Source organism: Hippichthys cyanospilos, chromosome 12, assembly GCF_059441005.1.
Source record: "Hippichthys cyanospilos isolate Australia breed blue-spotted pipefish chromosome 12, RoL_Hcya_1.0, whole genome shotgun sequence".
NCBI classification, from domain to species: Eukaryota; Metazoa; Chordata; class Actinopteri; order Syngnathiformes; family Syngnathidae; genus Hippichthys; species Hippichthys cyanospilos.
The window spans coordinates 8,757,237-8,778,878 of record NC_142380.1 but is presented as its reverse complement, the minus strand read 5'-3'; the positions used below and the strand labels follow the sequence as shown (position 1 = coordinate 8,778,878).

Below are 21,642 nucleotides of genomic sequence, written 5' to 3'. Positions count from 1 at the left end.
GTAACCCGACTGACGTCTCCACTCCCCGAGCACGCGCCACCTCCTGTCCTCCAATAACTGACCGCTAAACGCTATGACGTCATCCACTCGCTTCCGGGCTGGGATGCAACACAGGCAGACGCTAAAATGTACCATTTTGCCCGATTTTATGCGGCTTTTATTAAATACTTGAAGTATTGACTTGAATCTGGACACGCAGTGCTTTTAACGGGCCCCATCATAATGCGGGTTCTCCGCATCGAAGGATAACGGTACCTGAATCAATCCGGCTCAAGCTTCGCTGTAGCGGATGAGGTGAGAATGTATTGAAGAGCTCTGCAAATTTGTACCGCCGATTGTTAGCAGCCGGGATGCTAAAGCGCGCGGCGCTCGCTTCAGACACGACTTTCTATTGAAAAATACAAAACACGCCCACATTCATTTCATGGTGCGCAATTAACCTTATTTTTTACTTTTTTATTACCACAACATCTGACGTGAGTGAGAATGGAAATCGACCAAAATGTGCTTCCTCTTTAGCCAACGTTTGTCCAAGCTAGTATGCGACCTTCCAAGCCGTCGGCCGTTAAAAAATATATATATATATGTTATATTCTCAATATTTAAACCTTATCTAGTTACATACTCTATTTGTTCTTTTACTAATACCATGTTTTCCTCATGTGGTCTATATTATCTTGATCTCGTCAAGTGTTACCTTTGGATCACAAGGCCAAAGCAATCGATACTTGATCATAACCTCTACATTTCAAGTCCTTCTCGGGTCACCAGGTTGCAATGGCAACAATCTCTCACATCATCATCGCCACAGCAGAGGGAGGGAGGCACGAAGTGAAGCGGCACAAAAAGAGGCCAAAATTTCAATGTCATAAGGCATAGCAAAGAGGCAACAGAGACTGTAAAATTCTCTTCACGGTCACTAAAAGAAGCAGCATGTTGCCAGAATTGGTCTTAAAGCAACACACACTACTACAGACATAGTTTACATTCTTATTGTGTTTGCCCAACAATTTTCATTGTCCAGTGTTACATTCTGCGCTACCCCGTTATGTTAGCATGCTAAAAAAAGATCCTATTTAAAAATGTAACCCACATCTTAGATGTACAAGTGCACCTTTGTTGTGTATTGTAAGCAACAGCGTATCTTTTTAACTTATTTTTTTAGGCTGATGCTGATTCTAATATGGCAGAAAAAAATTCTTGATAACTAATCCACAAATAAATCAACTCCTTTTTGCTCCCTTAATGCTTACAGCGACAAAGCTAGTGATTACAGGCAGAACATTTGATGGTTTCAAGAGAAATTAAGACTTTTTTTTTAATCAACTCCAGATATACAGTAATTATGCCTGGTTATAACTGCACAGCCATTTAATCAGTCGGCATGATCACATGTCGCACAGAACGATTATCTTCGGGTTCAATTATCAGCTCCGATATTTGGCATTTTGATGAATATCGGCATTTTTAAGACTTATGACCAATAACAGATGACTAAAAGTATTTATTTAAAATTTCCCTTCCCTGTAAGCTGGGAACACTGCACCATTTGTTTTTGTGATCAAGTAAAACAATTATAGGTGAAAGTTAAAAAAAAATATTTTATTTTGAAATTGTTGTTGATTGTACTGTAGAAAAGTATAGGGAGCCTTTTTTAAGTTCTTTTTCCTGTAACCTTTTAAGATATGCTGATGAATCTGAAAGTGCTCTAAACTTTCTGTTTGAATTTTACACCAAAGCTATATGTGGTCTAAAATTTATTTCAAATAAAAATTAGCATTATGCAAATCTAAAAAAAAAATTTGTTTTTGTTTTTTTTATCCTTTTTTTGAGAAGGGTGCCAATAGTATAACATTTAATAGAAATAATATTAGTTCCAAGTAGCAGTTATGGATCTTCTTGACTGCAAATAATCTGCCCTGGAAAAACCAGATGGGAATATCTGTAATTTTCCCACACTCACACACTGAGTGACCATTCTAAGGTCAGCTCCGATAAATGCTGCTGAGTGAGCAAAGGTGCTAAGAATAGACAATGGATTGGTTTACCATTGTCTGCAGGGCTGTATAGAATTTTCTGCGGATGTAGGCAGCATCTTCTAAGGTTCATGTTTCTTGTGTTGCAGGTCGGGTTGACAGAAATCAAGCGTACCCGCCAAGCTTCAGCCACTTCTGAAAGACCAGTTTTTGTCGACGTCTCCTGGTCTGCTTTTGGAAGTGATTTTTTTTTCCCCTTCCACTCAAGATGAAGCTGAAGGAGGACATCAACCCCCTGCTCCTGCAGGTTTTCAGATCTGTGGTCTGGGTGTACTCTGTGATCACCTTCATTCCCTGGTACTTCCTCTCCGGGGCGGGCACCAACTTGGAACGGGCCCGCCGCATCAAAGCCCGCTCAATTAGCGGGCACCCAGCTGGGCCGTACAGGGCCATCAACAGCCAGCAGGAGCTGGCGGCGTGGCTGCACCCCGGGGTGGACACGCTGGATAAAGTCTTTGCCTATGCAGCCAAGCGGTTTCCCCAGAGGGACTGTCTGGGCACCAGGGAGGTGCTGAGTGAGGAGGATGAGCTCCAACCCAACGGGAAAGTCTTTAAGAAGGTAAGAGGACCTTCTTAAATGCTGCCTTGACTTACAAGTTGAAGTTGTGTTGGTGAGCATGCTCAAAACGCTCGCATCTCGATTGGACATTCCATGATTTCGTTTTGGCTCAATTGTATGCTGCTTCTAGTGTGTGTGCCAAGACCACCAGGGGGCAAAGAACACAGACACAAACGAATACATGTTTCTCAACTAAGTGACAGAACTTAACATAAGTCTAACATTCTAATATTGTGGGGAAAAAAAGCTATTCATGCATAATAACACTACTTAACTATTGTAGGCACCACTGTAAAATGGTAACGCAGCATTTTCATGGCAGTGTAATTAATTAGCAGGCTCCTGCAAACAAAAACAACACTGGACCTATTTTCAACCAGAGGAAACAAAAGACGTTTTGTGCACTGAGGACAGTCGGCGCCATAGCCGCGAGGTCCCTGCATGTGGCACCGTTTATCAACAGTACATTTTAGAGAATAATTTGATCCCATTTCAAATATATTGTGTAAGGCCAGTGGTTTCTTTGTACACTCAAAACGAGATGATATGAAGCAGTCACGCGAGCAGTTTTTGCAGGTATTTCCATGTGATGCGTTCAGGTCATTCTGGGGAACTACAACTGGCTGTCGTACGACGAGACCTACCAGGCGGCCAGTATGTTCGGAAGCGGCCTGGCAGCTTTGGGCCAGAAACCCCAGTGCAACATCGCCATTTTTTGCGAGACCCGAGCCGAGTGGATCGTAGCGGCGCAAGCGTGCTTCATGTACAATTTCCCACGTGAGTGACAATGACTACAACTCTTCAAGTTCTCTGTCTGATTTGCCTTTTTTTTTCCTCTTTTTTAACAGTGGTCACACTGTACGCCACTCTCGGCCCCATGGCCATCGCCCACGGACTGAACGAGACCGAGGTCACACACATCATCACCAGTAAAGACCTGCTGCAGAGTCGTCTCAAGGTCTCTGTCATTTTTATAGTTAGAATAAAATTGCAGTATACTGAACACTCATTCAATTACAGGGGATACATTTTACACCCACGCATGATAAACATTTTTTTTCTTAAACGCTTTTCCTTAGTACCACCAAAATATCACGTTAAAAGTTACCAATCACAACTCACCTGTTTCCTGCGTATGGTCATGTGACATTCACAAGGTGAGCCAAGACTTGAGCAAGGGATGTCATTTTCAGTCGATACGCTTATTTTCACAGCACTGTGGGAACAGAACAGTTGCTTTATGGAGTGCAGTAGTGGACCTTCTCTGCCTTTTCTTGCATTTAAATTCCCTTCTAATATGGCTCTCAAATTAAGACCTGCTTTTATACTGTCATAACCCATTAAAAATTGTGCTTGAAAATCTCATCAAACTGATATTATTTTCTAAATGCTAGGTAAACTGAAATCAATCTATTCGTGCGTCGTTCCTGTCACCAGGCGATACTGTGCGACATTCCGAGATTGCGGTATGTCATCGTTGTTGACAAGAAGCTGTCGAGCTGGCAGGACATCCCCGGAGGCATCACCATTCTCAGCATGGATGCTGTCAAAGAGATGGGAGCCAGGCCTGAAAACTGTAAGCGTTTGTGAAATCGGATTAAACATCTTTCTCATTTTGCCGGGGGCATTGGAAGTACATTGATGGGGTGGTGCGGGCGGGGGCTAAACACAATGCTGGCACCTGATGGGAAATTGGAGTGGCAGATTTTGATGGTTTGTCTGTCCGAGGTAGCTAGTTAAGCTAAATATAGCTTATTTAGTAGCTATCTAGGTAGTTAGTAGCCATAGCTAGTTTCAAGTTACGCTAAGCTATCCCTCTATTTGGATAGATACTTAAGCTATCGATTGCCAGCTAGCTAGCTAGCCAAGCTATTTATTATCGATAGCTATTTATATAAATAAAAATAAACTGGTTCTTCCGATACAAATTGATGACTGCCATGTTGCACGCAAATACAAAACTGTGCACAAAATGCTACCTCTCAGTTTTTTTGTCCAACCCACATGTGCCATCTTGCCTGCGTGTGCACAGTAGCGAGTGACCACAGACAGCCGCAGTCATCAGACATTGCCGTCATCATGTACACCAGCGGCTCCACTGGCATCCCCAAGGGTGTCATGATCTCCCATGGCAACATCATCGCCGGCATCACTGGGATGGCGGAGCGGATCCCCAACCTCAAGTACGCAAATATCAAATTGACCAAGATGAGGTCCAAGCGACTTCCTCGGTGTGATTACTAACGTCTAAATTGCCTTTGATAATGGCGAGTGGTCAGTAATTCTAAAACAATGCTGTACGTGGCCAAAAGTATTGGGACAGCTACAGGAAGTGTGAAAATGAAATGTCTGTCTTTTAAAAAAAGATGAATAAAAGTGAAGGCCACCATTAGCAGAAGAATAAAGTAGCTATTGTGTGCTGGCAGTGAAACGGACACCTACATCGGTTACCTGCCATTGGCCCACGTTTTAGAGCTCAGTGCCGAGCTGGTGTGTGTCTCTCACGGCTGCCGGATCGGCTATTCATCCCCGCAGACCCTCGCTGACCAGGTGGGCGTGCACACGTTTGCAAACTGCCTGTAAACAATTAGCAATTTTAACTGTCAAGTCGCATTATGTGTTCTAAAGACACTTATATGTTTGATTGCAGTCCACCAAAATAAAAAAAGGCAGTAAAGGGGACACCAGCATGTTGAGACCTACACTCATGGCCGCTGTACCAGTAAGTCATTCAAATGCTTAATTTTTATGGCGATGAATCTGAGCTAATGTACTTTCTTCCTGACGTACAGGAAATAATGGACCGTATTTATAAGAACGTGATGACAAAAGTGGAGGGCATGAGCAAATTCCAGAAGACACTCTTTGTGCTGGCGTACAACTACAAGATGGAGCAGATCTCCAAAGGCTACAGCACCCCTCTTTGTGACAGGTGACACATGCTCCGCACAACAACACGCAGAAAAAAATGTTAGATAGCTTTACTTTTATCATACATGATCGATTGGGCCATCCAGTTTTCTTGCTAGTTAGATGGCATCTCTCCCGAGCTAACTTAATGGTAATTACGGTGTACAATGTAAATATTTACTGGACCAAGCATCGGTTTTAATAATTTATTTAAAATACATGTTGTTATAGATAAATAATTATGGTAGGTAAAGTCTCATTACAAGGTAAATTTGCAAGCAGCTATGGTTTCAAATTTTGCATTTTCCTTCTAAAAAGTCAAAAATGATTATTAAATATATGAATTCCATACATATTAATGTAATCATATATTAAGGCTACGTCTGACTTTGAATGTTTTTTAGTTTGGTGTTCAAGCGCGTGCGGGCGCTGCTGGGTGGCAACACGCGAGTGCTGCTCTCGGGCGGGGCCCCACTTTCGGCCGCCACCCAGCGCTTCATGAACATCTGCATGTGTTGCCCCGTGGGGCAAGGCTACGGCCTCACCGAGACCTGCGGAGCCGGCACCATCAGTGAGGGTAAATACAGAAACGAGCTCACTTCGATCTATAGTCGAGTTGCCGAATCTTTTCAAAATCCATTCTAAATAATCCTATTAATTATTCTACCCACTTTTTTTTTTAAATAATCTTTTTTGTTTGTTCTTTTTTAAATAATATGCTAAGATTGAACCATGAATTGAAGTGAGTGAACATATCTAATCATTACTTCTGTACATATGAAATTTTGAATACACAAAATTTGCCTATCCTAACTGTTAGAAGTACTGGAATGCTAACTGTTAGAATTGATGTCAACAAACACGTTTTAGTTCCAACTTATATATAAAGATATTTGTACATTTTTGTTTTTTAATGTATGGTATAAAATGGCTGGTACTCAGTGGCCTTAAGTAATTGATAGTAATCTGTACTAAAGGACTAAAGTAAACTTAAATAGTCCTTTACTTTAGTTCTTAATAACGTAGAGTAATTAATTATTTACTTAATACATATAGTACTCATATTTTTTAGGCCGTCTAACCAAACATATTAAAAGAAATTGGAAAAATTCAACACCTGGGATTGAATGTTTACTCTTGAAAAACGTAATAATACATCTTTGGAATTGAATGAGTGAAAAGTCATTTACAGACGATACTTACGTTCTTTGATGGTTGTTGTTGTGCAGTTTGGGACTACAGCACCGGGCGGGTGGGCGCGCCGCTCGTTTGCTCCGAAATCATGCTGAAGGACTGGGAGGAGGGTAAGGCCAAAAAAGCAACTTTAGAACCAAAGTATCAGCGGTTGTCCGGTTCTGAAGAGGCGGCTTCGTGCATCTGCAGGAGGCTACTACAGCACAGACAAGCCTAACCCGCGTGGGGAAATCTTGCTCGGCGGACCCAACGTGACCATGGGTTACTACAAAAACCAAGCCAAGAACCGCGAGGACTTTTTTGTGGATGGGAAAGGCCAGCGATGGTTCTGCACCGGGGACATCGGAGAGTTTCACCCTGATGGATGCCTCAAGATCATCGGTGAGAAACTGATTAACCATTAGTGTGAGTAGGGATGCGTAAAATATGATTTTGACATTCTAAGTGTCAAAGGTTTGAAAATGAGCTAGTTCAGTGAATTACTACACATTATGGAATATTACACACATGATTTCTTATTTAAATCTTGCCTTTACATACAAAGATAAAAAAAACATCACCCAGCCCGAGGTGTAACAAATTGAAAGTTGAGATGTTATTTTAACGTAAAAGGGGTACTCTTACAAAAAATGAATACAGTACTAAAAACAATCGAATTAAGTCAATCAATCCCAGAGACGTATTTATACAGTCTCTGGTACTGGTAAAATACATTTTTTGTGGGGGTAAAGGAGTGATGCATTGGGGCTCCTTCTGGTGTGCACAACTTGGCCACTTGGGGGCAGTATAATACAGTCATGCTGAAAAACTAAGTTTTTACCTGGGTTTAAAAGAAAAAAGGACCACTACTCCTTGGATTTTGTTTTTCAATTAAGTCAATAGCTACTTGGTTTGAATTGAGTTGAGGTCTTTTGACATCTATAAGTAGTCATATTGTTTTTATGAGGCTGTCAATTACTCATAGACTTCTGCTTTTTCACCACAAAGAAAATGTTAACTTTCCCCAGACCGCAAAAAGGACTTGGTGAAACTACAAGCTGGCGAGTATGTCTCTTTGGGAAAAGTCGAAGCCGTTCTGAAGAACTGCCCACTAATAGACAACATCTGTGCCTATGCCAACAGGTACAGTTATTTGACAAAAGGGGTGTATATTTTTTTTCTTATGCACTTTTGTGTTGGTTTGCAGTGACCAATCGTACGTGATCAGCTTCGTGGTTCCCAACCAGAAGCTGCTGATGGCACTGGCGGAACGCTTGCAGGTGCGGGGCACGTGGGAGGAGATCTGCAACAATCCCCAGATGGAGAAGGAAGTGCTCCGCATTCTCACAGAGGCTGCTATCTCATGTAAGGGTTTTTTTTCATCGTATTTCATGACCTCCTGAGAGCCATCCTACTCATTCGTGTCCACTGTAGCGGACATTGCTTTGGGCCTGTATCTTTGGACTCATTGGAGCTACATACCCTACTAAGCCCTGGTGTACTCAGTAAAGGGCATCCTGGCCTTTACAATCAGCTATATAAAAAATACTTTTATAAACATAACTCAGTATTATTTGACATCCATCTAGCTGTATTATGGATGTCTGCTCTTTGTTCCCCCCATACTAATACTCGTGTGAATACACAACTCTTGAGTAGTAGGAACAGGTCCTGATACCAAGTACCAATACCACAACTGCTTTACCCTCCCCTAAAAATAACAGATAATTTTAAAGACAAGCCTACTTATTCCAATGTTAAATATTTTAAGTGTTGTATCTTTAAAATAGATGCCACAGGTCACAAAAGTATCACAAACCTTCTACCTAGCATGTACACAAACATAAAACCCACACAACATCATGAATGCATTCAGTAGTTTTGATTAACCAAAAAAAGGAAAAAAAAGCACCTTTACATTAGTGTTAGATCAGACGTGGGCTATCAATTATCAACAAATGTTATACACTCACCTTGGCATCTACGCTCAATAGTAAAGGCCAGCCAACGTAAAGGCAACGTAGACCAAATGGGCTATCAGTCACTGCATCAGAGAGAAAGAAAAACGTCAGTTTCACTTTTATCTATGCGCGTGGTGCATTCAAGAGACGCAAACAAAACAGGACATTTCTTTTACAGGTGAAAAACATGGAACTTAACCTCCCACCAGATGGCAGCAAATCCAACTATTTGGGCCTAAGCGTGAACATGACTAGTCAAAAGCTTTCACAAATATCAGGGTAGAGTTACAAAATAATAATTATAATGAATTATGGGCCACAGAATGAGATCGCAGTGAAATTCTTTATTACACATACAGACACAATGTGCTTGCTGCAGGTTAGGTAAGGTAAGGTCTGTTGTTTTTTTTTTTTTTCTATGAATTTTTCTTTTCTTGCTCCCCGGTAAAATTTGCGTTTTCATCAACTTGTCCACTCTTCTTGCCATGTACCCAAATCTGTATACAAACCCAATTCCAATCATTTGGGATATTGTATGAAACATGAATAAAAATAGAATACAATGATTTGCAAATCAAGTTTAAATTCACGTTTTAGTAAAAGCGTACGAGTACTAGACCGGCCTGCCTGCAGTCCAGACCCGTCTGCGTCCAATTGAAAACGTAATCGCTATTGGAACTGTGATGGCGCGGGGTTTGTCCGTACTCGGCCATGTTCAGCGAGCCTCTTTTGCTCTCCCTCACGCAGCTAAACTGGAGCGGTTCGAGATCCCCAAAAAGGTGCGGCTGAGCGCCGAAGCGTGGACGCCAGAGACCGGCCTGGTCACAGACGCGTTCAAACTCAAACGCAAAGAGCTGAAAACGCACTACCATGAAGACATAGAAAGGATGTACGGACAGAAATAACAGACGATAGTAACAAACACGTGAACCTTGAAAATACAACTTGCGGGAGGGTGCGCTACGCTTTTGATCAAAACCCAAGACGAACCCCCGCTACAGGAAGAATCCATCTGAACTACTTTGTATCCAACCTGTGACTGGCACTCCCGCCCAGCTCTCAGTGATGCCTTTCGCCCTCGGAGTTGCCGCGGCAACCAAGGCCGTGCGTGGATTTCTGCGCGGAAGGGAAACAAATATCAGGTTTTGGGCATATACGCTCTTGAGCGTCAGCCGCCCTCTGCTTTCTTGCACCTACCGCTGGTACAGTATGTACTCGGGGGCCATATGCGGTCATCTGAGTGGCGTCTGTGATCAAAATCCCTTGTCGATTTGAGGTTATCTTTATGAATGGTCCAATAGAATCAACAAAAAGGGAGGAGAACACTAAGAGGCTTTCCTGGACGGGTGTCCGTATACAACATTTCAAATCTCATCCAGTCCTAATATGTATGTGATGCCTTTCATAAAATCAGGCTAAAATGAAAAGGGAGATGTTGGTGTTTTCCAATTCTACACTCAATTCCCTTTAAATTCATGTAAAATACATTTTATTGAATGTTACCAAGTTGAAATCCCGGGTTTTGGCACATTCATCTTTCAACAGTGTGCATGGTCAATCCATTATTTTCATGCACCTCGATTACACTTTAAACCTTTTGGCTAGCGGGAAATGAATGTCGGGACCTTAAAGGGATGCTGTGTAAGATTTAGAAGTTTTTCCCATTGTCCGTAGCTATAACAAACATGGCTGTATTATAATTTAAAGATAACTAGACCTATGATTCTATGATTTAAAACATACTGTTGGTCGTTAACACATTTTTTTGCAAAGTTTTGAAATTTACAATCATTTAATTTATTCCTTTTTAATGAAAACAATCTAAATTTTACACAGTGTCCCTTTAAGGAGGTTGTTTTTGCGGGAATCCCAAAATGAACATCCCTGTTGAAAATGTGTATTTTCGTCAATAACTCAAAACTAATTCCCCCAACATCAGCTTGGTTTTATAGAAATGCCTCAAATGTGTATATGTGTGTGTGTGTGTGCACAAGTACTCAATTCTTGAATAGTGGCTGATACCAAGTATGATACCATTAGTATCATACAAATCAAAGTACAAATCATTAAAAAAAAATGACCCATATATTCCAAAACCGAATTTTCCTTCAAATGTAATTACATTAATGGCGATTGTTTTACGCTCGTGTAAATTGTAGTTCGTATTCATAAAACCGATACAAGAGTGCTCCATTGCAAGTAACTATTATACCTTGTGACGAGGCAAAGTATCAAACCAATACGGTACTTTTGAATCCCTATGTTGTAATTGTAGTTAGTAAACGGCATAATGCTAATTTCAAGGTTCTCACTCAGTACTGGAATGATTCCGATCATTTATTCTTTTATAATTCCAAACACAGTCCAAATTCGTTGGGGGTCCTTACATTTCTTTTTATTTTCTTTTTTTTTGTGTGTGTGGCGAAAGTGTTACAAAGTCTTGTGAGATCACTCAGATGTTTGTTTTTTTTTTTTTTATATATACAGTATATACGTTAACATTCCTTTTTTTAAAAAAAATTTGCTTTTTTGTTTTGTTATTTCTCCCTGAAACCTAAGACAGATTCAGTTTTCAATTTTTATTATTTTTTTGTATACTCATGTCCCAAAGGTTTGTTTACTTGAGTACATGTTTACCTATTTGACAACAGCCTTGTGCAAATGCAACGTTCATTTTTATCTTCGGCCTTCTTAGTGTCTTTTTTTTTCCACCTGTGTGCTGCTAGTTTGATTACACTCCAAAATGAGAACTCCCTCGCCGCTTAGAAAACCATATGACGTTCTTTTCATCATGATGTGCTCTGTTGGTTAGTGACTGACTATGTTATGCTATTTTTATCTTGATGCGCCTGGGCGGGATGGGGCCATCTTAGAATATGTTGTCGTCGTGAGGCACCTTGTCGGGTTGTGGCTATCTACCTGCTTGTTAGGATGTTGGGATGCGACTAAAACTACGCTAGCTCCTCGTCGAGTTGCAAGCAATTTATATTGTAGTCATGATGTCGGGTTGGTCAAATTCACTATATTAGCTTATTGTGGTGCAATTAGTTGGGTTGCGGATAGCTTCATGCTGCGCTTGGTGAGTCGTAACTATGTTTTCTTGTCACGTGCCGGGTGTCTGGTTGGGTTGTGGATATAAAATGTTATGTTGTGCTGTGGATGACATTTTCTGTCACATTTATGTCCGGTTGGGCATGGACAGTTTGCTTGGAACCACCAAAATAATTACAATAATTTTACCAATGAAGCATTTAAAGGGACAGTACACTTAATCAACGTAAAGGATTATCATAATCAATTTGATGAGTAAAGAATGTTACATGTACAATTAATAACTTTAAAAACAACCTTTCCACTTGTTTTCTAATGGAAACTACATCCAGTGTGCTCAGGTGCGACATGAGGCAAGCCGAGCCGTGATTGGTTGTTACCCGTGCCTTGAGCACATGTGATGTCATTTTCAGTAGCCAGCAAGTGGTCAAATGTGTATTTAACGGTATTCAAAATAACTTATCAAATTATTTAGTAACTTTACTGCTGAAAATGGACTATCCCTTTTAAGAGTCACTTAGCTTTCACATTGGAATGGATGTCTCCAAGAGAATATACTGTCATTACTTTTGCCCCCCCCCCCCCTTTTTTTTTTAATTTGTAAAAAGACATGTTTATACTCCCTCCTCAGGGTCTTTTTTTAACCTGTGAATATAAATAATACAAACAACTGTGCAATATTTATACTCCAGTTTTAGTTTCAATTATATAGGAACATATCAAAAAAACAAAACAAAAGGTGGCATCCCCTTCTTGGAACATTATTTTGAAAGGCATTTGTAATACAGGCGAAATCCACTAGAGTGACATAGGAGTAAAACAGGAAGGTAGAGAGACACTGACAAGCATGTGGAGATGTGTTACTGTGCTTTGGTTATATTTTGAAGACTTGAAGGTATGGGCATGATAACATGAAATAAATGTAGGATTCTGTTCCTAGTTTACAGGCATATTCTCCTGTTGAAAATGTGTTTTAAAAAATGCATTTCGTTCCCAATAAAATTTGTTGATGCCCACTCGTAGGAGACGAGCATGTGTACCAAATGAGCACATCCTGTTTGTCCTCATGAGTAAAACAGTTCATGTTGCTGTGGAACATTTTTGCACAAGTTTAGCATACTAGTAGCATCTCTTGCTAGTGAGGAAAAACTGCACTAGTTGACGTTTGTGTCCTAGTAGTGCTACTAGTCAATTTTCTCTTGAATTTTGCAACATCACGAGCGGGAACATAGATTTTTTTTTTTTTTTGGGGGGGGGGGGGTGTAAGCATGGCATGCAGTCATGGTTTTGTGATTTTATTTTATCATTTTAAATATGGAGTTAATGTAAATAAGTAATAAAACTGTGATGAAACTGCGCGCATGTAAAAAATGCCAGAAAAATTACAGATAGCAATTTTTTTTTCCTGAGCTGTGGGGGTGGGCAAAAGGGTGGCCAGTGAGTAACAAGGGGTGGTGTGGCCACCATGTAGCACCGCCCCTGGTCATGAGGAATACTAGTGGTGCAAAGTTGTCAAGTAGTGCACAATTGCCTCACGAGTCACATCTTAATTTCAAACTTTCGATGGGGTTGGGGCAGTGGCCAATCCGAACAAAAAAACATTAATCTCAGCACAGCCCTGTTTTCTACTATGTCAAAAGTTAGTCTACCAGTGAGGATAAAGCGTGTACTCTCTGAAATTGAAAAATGCTCAACGGGCTCTCTATTCACTCCCCCGTATGATGAAATGTATCTAACTTGTGTGGCATGAAATGTTTTTTGTTCTTTACAGATTTCATGTAACATTTTTTTTTAAATCCATGTGTGATGCTGTAAGTGTATATAAAAAAAATGGTTCTGAAAATGCATTTTTTAAAATTATATTAATTACTGTAGATTTGTGGTGATATTTTTTTTTCTTTCCCTCTCTCTCCCCCAAACCAAATTTTATTGGGTCAATTGACAGAACTTTCAATATTTTAGTACACGGGAATGCAAATTCTGCTTGTAAATTTTTGCTTGTATATTCTTGTTGCCTTCTGACATGCGAGCTTGTCTTCAGGGCTCTTACGAATGTGACATCACAATTCCAGTACGCCCCGCCCCCTTCTTCACCTCCCATGCAACATTTGAATGTTATTTCGGGATCCGTGAGGAAGGCTTTGATTTTAAATGTATATTTCCCTTCAAAATTAAACCACCTATTTGAGTTTAAAATGTTACATAACGTTTCAAACTGATATAACATGACCTGTATATATTCTCTTATTTTGAGAAAAAAAAAATGTGAAGCCTCTCTACTAACAACCCAGGCTAAACTCACTCCTCCCAGGCACATCACAGTGGGGATGTATCACTTCAACATAATGAAAATCAGAATTGACATCCTTACAAAAAGTGTTTTGCTAAAATTGTCAATAGATGTCCCAAGACGGTGGAGAATGACTTCTTTTTTTTAAATGAAATTACTCGATTCACAACAAATTATTTCATTGGCACAAACAATCACCAGGATGGCATCTGATAGGTGAATTCTGTCTTCAGCGCTTTCTCGGAGCATTGTCTAATGAGCCCCCAAAACCACAAATGTTTTCAGAGAATAATGGTGGTTAGGTTTCAGGGGAAAAAAAGCGGATGTTTGCTGTATAGTATTTAATAGTCCTCTACTTTAGTATATGGGGGGAGGGGGAGGTGTTCTTCAAACAAAGTCTCCTTCCTTATCTCTGTCATTTGGCCTTGAATATTATGTAATAAAATGGTTTTTTTGTAAAAAAAAAAAAAAGTTGTGTGCTTTCTGTGAGGCGAGGCATGATCTTGAGTACCATTCAGTTGGATTGCGATCATGCTGAAACTGGTGTTTCTATGGCAACAAAGACCAACAGGTGTGTGTGTGTGTGTGTGTGTGTGTGTGTGTATGGTATATAGATGATGATGAAACGCACTGTTCCATAATGCCTCCTTCAATCAGGGCTTCTCTGAATTCATTTATGAGTTTCTGCAGGTGGCAGCAAATTTAATTCAATTCTTTTAAATATCTATAAATACAGTGAACTTTCTCTTCAAATTATGAGCAAATTAATTGGAATAAGGTGATTTTTTTTGAAGTTCAGTTGTGTTATAGTGGCTCCTACAAACATCTAAAACATGTAATATTAATAACTAATACTAAACATCTAAACATATTCATTCATTTGAAAAGAACCATCCTTTCTTTCCAGGGCCGAAGCCAGAGATTTTTTTCAGTGGGGTGGCCAGGGTGACACAACACCCCAGTGAGAGGGGGTTGCACTTGTGTCCGTATTTCTTTACTGTATTTTACTGTATATTACTGTATATATTACTGTACTGTACTGTATTTTATTTAATGATTCATGTCAAGGATCCAATGAAACTATTCTACTGTAAAATCACAGATATCAAAATACCGGAGGGATGGTCTCTCTGTAGCTCCGCCCTCATCTCTTTCCTTCCCCAAGTCAATCCTTCTGCATAACACTCCTCAACAGAGGAAACACATAAAGCCGAGGCATATGTTCCATATGGAATAAATGCGGTCGCTCTGCTTGCTGTCCCACGACTAACACAACCAGTCCAACTCCCCTCCGGAGTCCCCCCCCCCCCCCCCCACTTGGTCTGACTCAGAGGTGCTAGCTCGCGCACGCTCGGGTGCCAGCCCTCATTGGGAGTTTACCCAAGGATACCTTCACTAGAGCGGCCGGGAGGAAACAATGATTGAATCCTGGGGCCGGAATGATGGTAGAAGTGTGGCGCATCAGAGCACAGGGATAAACTGGGATTAGCGGGTAACTAGTGCCAATAAAAGTGGCGAGCAGAGGTGACCTTTCCACTGATGAACCGAAGGCTAAAGTACACGCCCTAAAATGTTGTGTGGATGAAGAGTATGCATTCATTTCAATGCTGGAAAAATGATGTAAGATGTTCAAACAAGGGCTTGGCAATAAATAATTAAATTATTAAATTAAAATAAATCATTAATAATTGAAGATTTGAAATTGAGCTAAATTGTGAAATTGAGCTAAATTGTGAAATGCAAATTTTGCAAAAGTGGCAAAATGCTGGGTGGGTGCTTTACAAGACATGCTTACAAACTAACTACTAACTACTGTGGTATTTAAAGGGACAGTCTACTTATTTAGCCATTTTTTGACGTAAAAAAATATGTTGTCTACGATTAAATGTTTTAGTAACTACCACTTTTAGACCCTCATTTGGCTTAAAATATAAAGAAAAACAAAACATATTTAATAAGTAACTGGGGCTGAAAATTTGGATTCTTTAAACCATGAAACTACTTTGGTCTTGAATGAGTAAATATGATACCTGAATTATTTTTCACATACAATTATTACTAAAAAAAAAAAAAAAAAAAATTGTTGACTGAAAATGACATTACATGTGCTAAAGGTTCAAGTATCGACCAAATCAATCATGGTTGAGTTTATGAAAGTCACATGACCGACAAGTGAGCCATGATTGGTCATTCCCCGAGCCTAGCGAACAGTTATTTGCTTTTAAAGGTCCTAATTGTACATGAAAAATAATTTATAACATTAACTACATAAAAATAGCAATGGACAATCCCTTTAAGCAATTTATGCAAAAGAATATTAAATGTACGTTAAATGTGATCTTCAATCAGTATTCATTATGTTTGTCTGGATCTATTCCACAGGATTTTAAAGATCAAATCTTTAAATAAATATTTCTTGGGTTTAATTCTTCCATTCAAATCGATATAAATAAAATAGTTCCGAATGATTGAAAATCGAGGTTGAATTTTTTTGGCCATATTGCCCAGCTCTAGGCGAAACTATAATTTTCTTTCGTCTTGTGTCAAAGTGACCTTTGGCCGTGCCCCCTGCGGCCCTATTGCTTGGGTCAACAACATGAGGATGCCAAAATGCATGAGGTCTGTTCATACACTGGAGCCAACATGTGAAAAGTATCAGCGAGGATGAAAAGACAGCCGGAGAGAAAAAAATGATGCGAGGAGAGGGAGGGGCGAACCGATACGTCTGGGCGATGACTCACCGATGCTGGATATTTATAGCTTCAATGAAGGGGGGTGGGTACTTGGAAGGTGGAGGACAACATCATACGGGGAGCCGACAGGGAGTGGCGCGAGAAGTGAGCGCTGAGAGGGAAGAAGCGGAGGAATTATTGGAAGCAGGTCATAGTAGACTCCAAATTGTGCATAGATATTCATAAATAAATCATTTGTCCAATATATGTGTGCGACTGGGTATAAAAAGTCTACACACCCCTTCTCAAATTCGTCTTGTTGTGAGATCCTCCTGAGAGCCAGCCTATTCATTTGTGCCCACTCTTGTGTCCATTTTGTCTAAGTAGGACAGCAAAGTGAATCGCAAACACATGAGACATCCTTGAAAAAGCCAGGATGTCTTCTACTCTAGAACACTCGGACTAGGTAATGTAGATCGAATGAAAAAGCAACACAGGAAAAAATAACGTCCACCACAGTGGAGACAAATGATTAAGCTGGCTCTCGCAAGCATAAAAAAATATGGCATACTGCGTAATGTGTACAACTCACATCAAGAGGAGGAAAAATAACAGATCATGTGTTTGCATAAGTGCACACCCCCTTATAACTCAAGATATGGATTTGTCACGTTGAAACTGATGTGGGGAGTTAGCACACACCTGCCACCATTGAGAAAGTCTCCAGATAAGTCTTAGGTTCACTTTTTCTATTCATATCTACAGCACAAGCCATTTAATAAGTTGATACTGGTTCAGCCAAACAGCCCCGCATATGAAGTGTGCAACCACATGATCTAAGTTAGCTATTTTTTGATTACTCCTCACAAAAAGATATGTTTTAGGTCCCATTGATTGTGGAAAGGCTATTATTGACATCACAAAAGAGTGGCATGGGGTGTGTACACGTTTTATAACAGCTATACATGACCTTAATAACTTCAGACCACTGCAAATCATAGCCATCATAATATTGTTATTTTTTTGTTTTTTTTTAAATTCTCAATATCTCTCTGCAATCGAAATTGAACACTAACAAATTTCTTGAAAGCAGAATAGTAAAGTGACAATATCGCGACAACTTGATTTAAACGTATGCCACTTGAAATACAAAAACAAACTGGCTGGCTGGTACTAAAAGGCTTTTCTCTGACGGCGTCCGTTCTAATGAAGCTCCCTTGGCGTGACTTTGTTTCTTCATCCCAAATGCATCGCGCCTGAGTTGCTCCAGTGACGTCAGTGCGCGTGCGTCACAACGCCCACCCCGCTCCCCCTCCCCTGCCCTCCCCTCGCCCTTCATAGACACCAACATAATCCGTTTGCTCGTATGCAACAGCGTTACTGTCGAAAGGGATGAGTTAGTGCGACGAGGAGCGCGCCCGCCAACGCGCATCCATGAAAAAGCAGCAAAGGAGACATTGAAAGTGACAAGATGCAATCAAGAAGTCATTTGTGCGGTCAGATATTTACCAGATCCCCATCCCTGACTGCGTTGAGTCATACCAACCAATAATAGACTAAACCGCAGTAGAGTGTGGTCCTCCTCTCAAATAATGAACGTTTGTGTTTATATATCAACCCCTGAAAATCTGAATGCAAATTGAAGGTCCTAGAATGGCCAAATCAGAACAGAACTACAATTCGATTGGCATGGTGAGGTACAGGTTTTGAACAAGCATTTCTAGTGAACTAGAAGTATATTAGTTTAGCTAGCAGACTAAAAATAAAAGTTATCTGTGAAAGGAGCAAAGCTCGAGATGGTACATGACTCATGTAGCTTTGAGAAGAAAAGAAGGCACCGTGACCCGGGCGGAACCGCCTATGGATGACTGATATGTTCTTGAAAAGAAGAAAGCAGCAATTATATGAATCGAGAACTGATAGAATACACACACATACACACACACACCAGTACCCCATGATGATATTCACTTTGCTGCCGTGTGCTCCCCCAAACATTTAGGGCGGGAACATTTTCGTAACTCGGGCCACTAATGAGATTAAAGAGTAGGAGTGGGAGATTGTAATTGTAAACACATCTGTGTCCTCGGGAGCAAAAATAATCTAAAATCGCTTGTCTTCCTTCCTTATGTGTTGTTTATGAAATGTACTAGGTTGACTGTACCTGACATAAGTAACCCAGATTTGCAAGTAGACTGAGTAAACTTGTTTAGCTAGTGGACTACAATTAGACAAGATAATGGATTAGACGCAAGCAAAACTCTCAAGTAGACTGTAAGTAAACTAGATTAGCTAGCAAACTAAAGTTAGACTAGTTAGTGGTAAATTAAAATGATTAGCTACTAAACTAGAAGTTAAGTAGTTTAACTAGCGCACAAGAATGAGACTAGCTTAGCTAGTGGACAAATTTCAGTAGATAAAATAGTAAACTAGAAGCAAATCTTATTTTAGCTAATAGATTAGAAGTAGACTGGTTTAACTCAGACTTGAATCAGACTCAATATAATCTACTATCATGTTGAGTAGGTGTAAACTAGTAAATTATAAATAAACTACTTCAGCAAGTGGACTACAATTAGACAAGTGAGTAGACTATAAATAAACAAGATTAGCTATAGGACTAGAGCTAAACTAGTCGCGGGCATGTTTATTTAACATGTGTTGGTAAATACAGTAAACCCGAGTACGTAATTACTTCTATGCAATAAATATATTTGAATTTTGGGACTGTCTGAGGCTTGCATTCTGTCAGAAGTATGTTTTTTGTTTGTTTTTAGCACAAAGCTAGCCATTGCCATCTTGCAGAGCTAACTTCCTTGAACACAAAGATGTTCATTAATGATGAAAGGAATAGTGGCCCGGTTGATCTCATTAATGCAGAAATATTCCCTCTCCCACTGTTTTTGTGACAGGACACGGACACGTGGCCTTTTCAAACTGGATACCCACATTTTTCACCTTCATCTTACTCCTTGGCTCAAATCCGTCTCCCGGCCTAATTTGCTCCAGACTCATACTCAATTAATGCTCCATTTTCCCCTCCCCATAGCCCAGGCAACACAATGTCAGCGGCACAATAATTGGGCACATCAGCAAAGAAAGCCACTCTATCGGGGGAGAGGAGGTGCCTGGACGCAAACCCGTGCGATGAAACAAAAGGTGGAGGCAATTGAAAGGCCGTGAGGCGGCGTCGCCATGGAGACGAGGGATGAAAAGATGTGCCATGACAACGGGTGTGCCGTTCTCTCCCCCCCTTCTCTGCGGTGCCTTGGGTATGGGGGTGATGAAGACGAGGTTGAAAACAAACAAACCGGCAGGAGTCCATGTTCTCTTCTCAATGACTCATATTTGAACTTATTATTGGAAAAAGAAAGCCAAGTTTGTCATCTGTCCAATGTTTTGAAACCGATTCTTGAGTTTAGCCCGTGCTGATGATAAAATATTATTGAATGACACATCAGGAATTTGGTGGACTTTGTTTAACATAATCGAAACTCTTTTTGCGAACTTTATTCGAAGAGTTCATTCACGAAAGAAAGAACTATGAAGCAGAGTTCCATTCGTGATATCCGTTCCAGTTATATTCCAGTTTCAAACAAAGAAGCCTGAACATAGCTAGCGCCTTGACAGATGACTATTAAACAGATAGAGAAGGAGCTAATAAAGCAATCAGTGTTGTCAAGGCACCTGTTGGAAATATTTCTTTAATTATGGTTTCAATTACTATTTTCTCCACCCATCACCTATGTCGCCCATCCTGTTTGGATTCAGTGAGAACTATAGCTAATTAAAGGCACATATAGAGACATATAAGCACTCACTCACTCTGCCTGCGCTTAAAAGGGGAGTCAAACCAATTTTTTTTGTTCAAACCATTAACATGTTCTACGCGCCCTCGTTAGTCTTAACATGGCATTTGATTAATATAGTCATTGTGGAATATGAATTAAGTAGCAAATGAACTCAATTTGCCCCATCTCAGGGTGCAGCCATTTTGCCACTTGCTTTCGACTAAAAATGACTTCACAGTTCTTCGGCGCTCAGGCTAACCGGTTCACTTGTTTTCTAAGTTGGGTCATGTGATGTTCACAAGCTGTGCTGTGATTGGTCATTACCTGAGCCTGCTCACAGCTCAGGTAATTACCAATCACTACGACGTCATTTTATGTTGTCATGAGATTTTAAAATGTTTTCTCAAGTACTGATTCAGCAAATTCAATTTAATGTTTTTGATGCTGTGATAGGAACAATGCATGTATCTTTTCAAACTGAGAGCAACTTAGTTGCCACACAAAGCAACATATAGCTAAATTGTGTTAGTGACATTTTTGCAAAATGTTGCATATCATTATTTTGTTTAGTTATTTATGAGTGCACATTGTCATTAGTGATGCAATTTTCTAGCAGACAAACCAAAAAAAAGACACGTTCTACAATGTTTCTTCTGAAGTCGAGAAATACCCCTAAAAATGCAGTTGCAAGGTTTTAATAAATCAGACATGAATGGCACATGACTGACTGTATTTTAAGTCTTTTTTTGTTTTGTTTATTTGAACAAAAAATGCTTTGCACTGTTTGTGAGTACTTGGGTGAAATTAGACCAGATTTTTTTTTCATCTTTATGTTTGGGGTCTGTCACAGAGAAGTAATTTTTAAATTTTTTTGTGGTTAACTATTTCTAGGGGTACGCGAAGGCACTTAGTAAGATTTTGAGTTTTTTCAGGCGATGCTTTTTTTTAATGCTTTTTCATGGGGAGTCCATTTTTGAAAAAGGATAATAGAAGCGCTGCACTATACCATGCATTTTTTCTCGCACAGTTTGAAAATTCCTTCATCCTAACACTGATCAGAGGTGTGTGATTTTCCCTCTGGCGGTTGTCACATTTTTGGGCCAAGAAAAGTCACATGATTGGAATTGTGCTGGTCACGAAGAGCTCTACGCATTCATGTTGCATCCTGTTGAAATATGAGCCATTTTAATAACTTAATT

The 21,642-nt window shown here is 40.0% G+C and overlaps 2 protein-coding genes across 6 annotated transcripts in view; one reads left to right on the top strand and one right to left on the bottom strand.

Moving 5' to 3' along the window:
- The window catches only part of LOC148414749 (paired box protein Pax-3-like), a 53,730-nt gene extending 43,995 nt beyond the window's left edge, over window positions 1-9,735 (bottom strand). The window contains exons 1-6 of the mRNA XM_088428746.1: window positions 9,673-9,735; window positions 8,652-8,722; window positions 6,709-6,798; window positions 5,038-5,172; window positions 4,600-4,773; window positions 3,718-3,811 (exon numbers count right to left, since the gene is read on the bottom strand). The gene's annotated coding sequence lies outside the window, so the exon portion shown is untranslated. The remainder of the gene's footprint in view (window positions 1-3,717; window positions 3,812-4,599; window positions 4,774-5,037; window positions 5,173-6,708; window positions 6,799-8,651; window positions 8,723-9,672) is intronic.
- Window positions 110-20,737, top strand: acsl3b (acyl-CoA synthetase long chain family member 3b). 5 transcript variants are annotated; one of them, XM_088428742.1, is made up of 15 exons: window positions 110-294; window positions 2,126-2,595; window positions 3,195-3,372; window positions 3,444-3,553; window positions 4,033-4,171; window positions 4,628-4,778; window positions 5,022-5,145; window positions 5,246-5,317; window positions 5,388-5,527; window positions 5,910-6,082; window positions 6,735-6,809; window positions 6,889-7,080; window positions 7,707-7,821; window positions 7,886-8,043; window positions 19,702-20,737. In XM_088428742.1, the coding sequence occupies exons 2-15, from the start codon at window positions 2,245-2,247 to the stop codon at window positions 19,833-19,835; spliced, it is 2,112 nt and encodes a 703-aa protein (XP_088284868.1). In that variant the 5' UTR covers window positions 110-294; window positions 2,126-2,244; the 3' UTR covers window positions 19,836-20,737. The 5 variants fall into 5 exon arrangements, with proteins under 5 accessions (XP_088284868.1, XP_088284871.1, XP_088284867.1 ...); XM_088428745.1 differs by lacking the exon at window positions 19,702-20,737 and adding an exon at window positions 19,565-19,623; XM_088428741.1 differs by lacking the exon at window positions 19,702-20,737 and adding an exon at window positions 9,387-11,799 and having other exon boundaries at window positions 4,631-4,778.
- Window positions 20,738-21,642: the final 905 nt, after the last annotated feature.

What these genes read in the sequence shown, in the direction of transcription:
- acsl3b (XM_088428740.1), top strand. Translation starts at nt 2,245, where the DNA reads ATGAAGCTGAAGGAGGACATCAACCCCCTGCTCCTGCAGGTTTTCAGA. An exon ending in TGCTGCAGAGTCGTCTCAAG is followed by an intron (nt 3,554 to 4,032) that starts GTCTCTGTCATT and finishes TCCTGTCACCAG; the next exon opens with GCGATACTGTGCGACATTCC. An exon ending in GCTGAAGGACTGGGAGGAGG is followed by an intron (nt 6,810 to 6,888) that starts GTAAGGCCAAAA and finishes GTGCATCTGCAG; the next exon opens with GAGGCTACTACAGCACAGAC.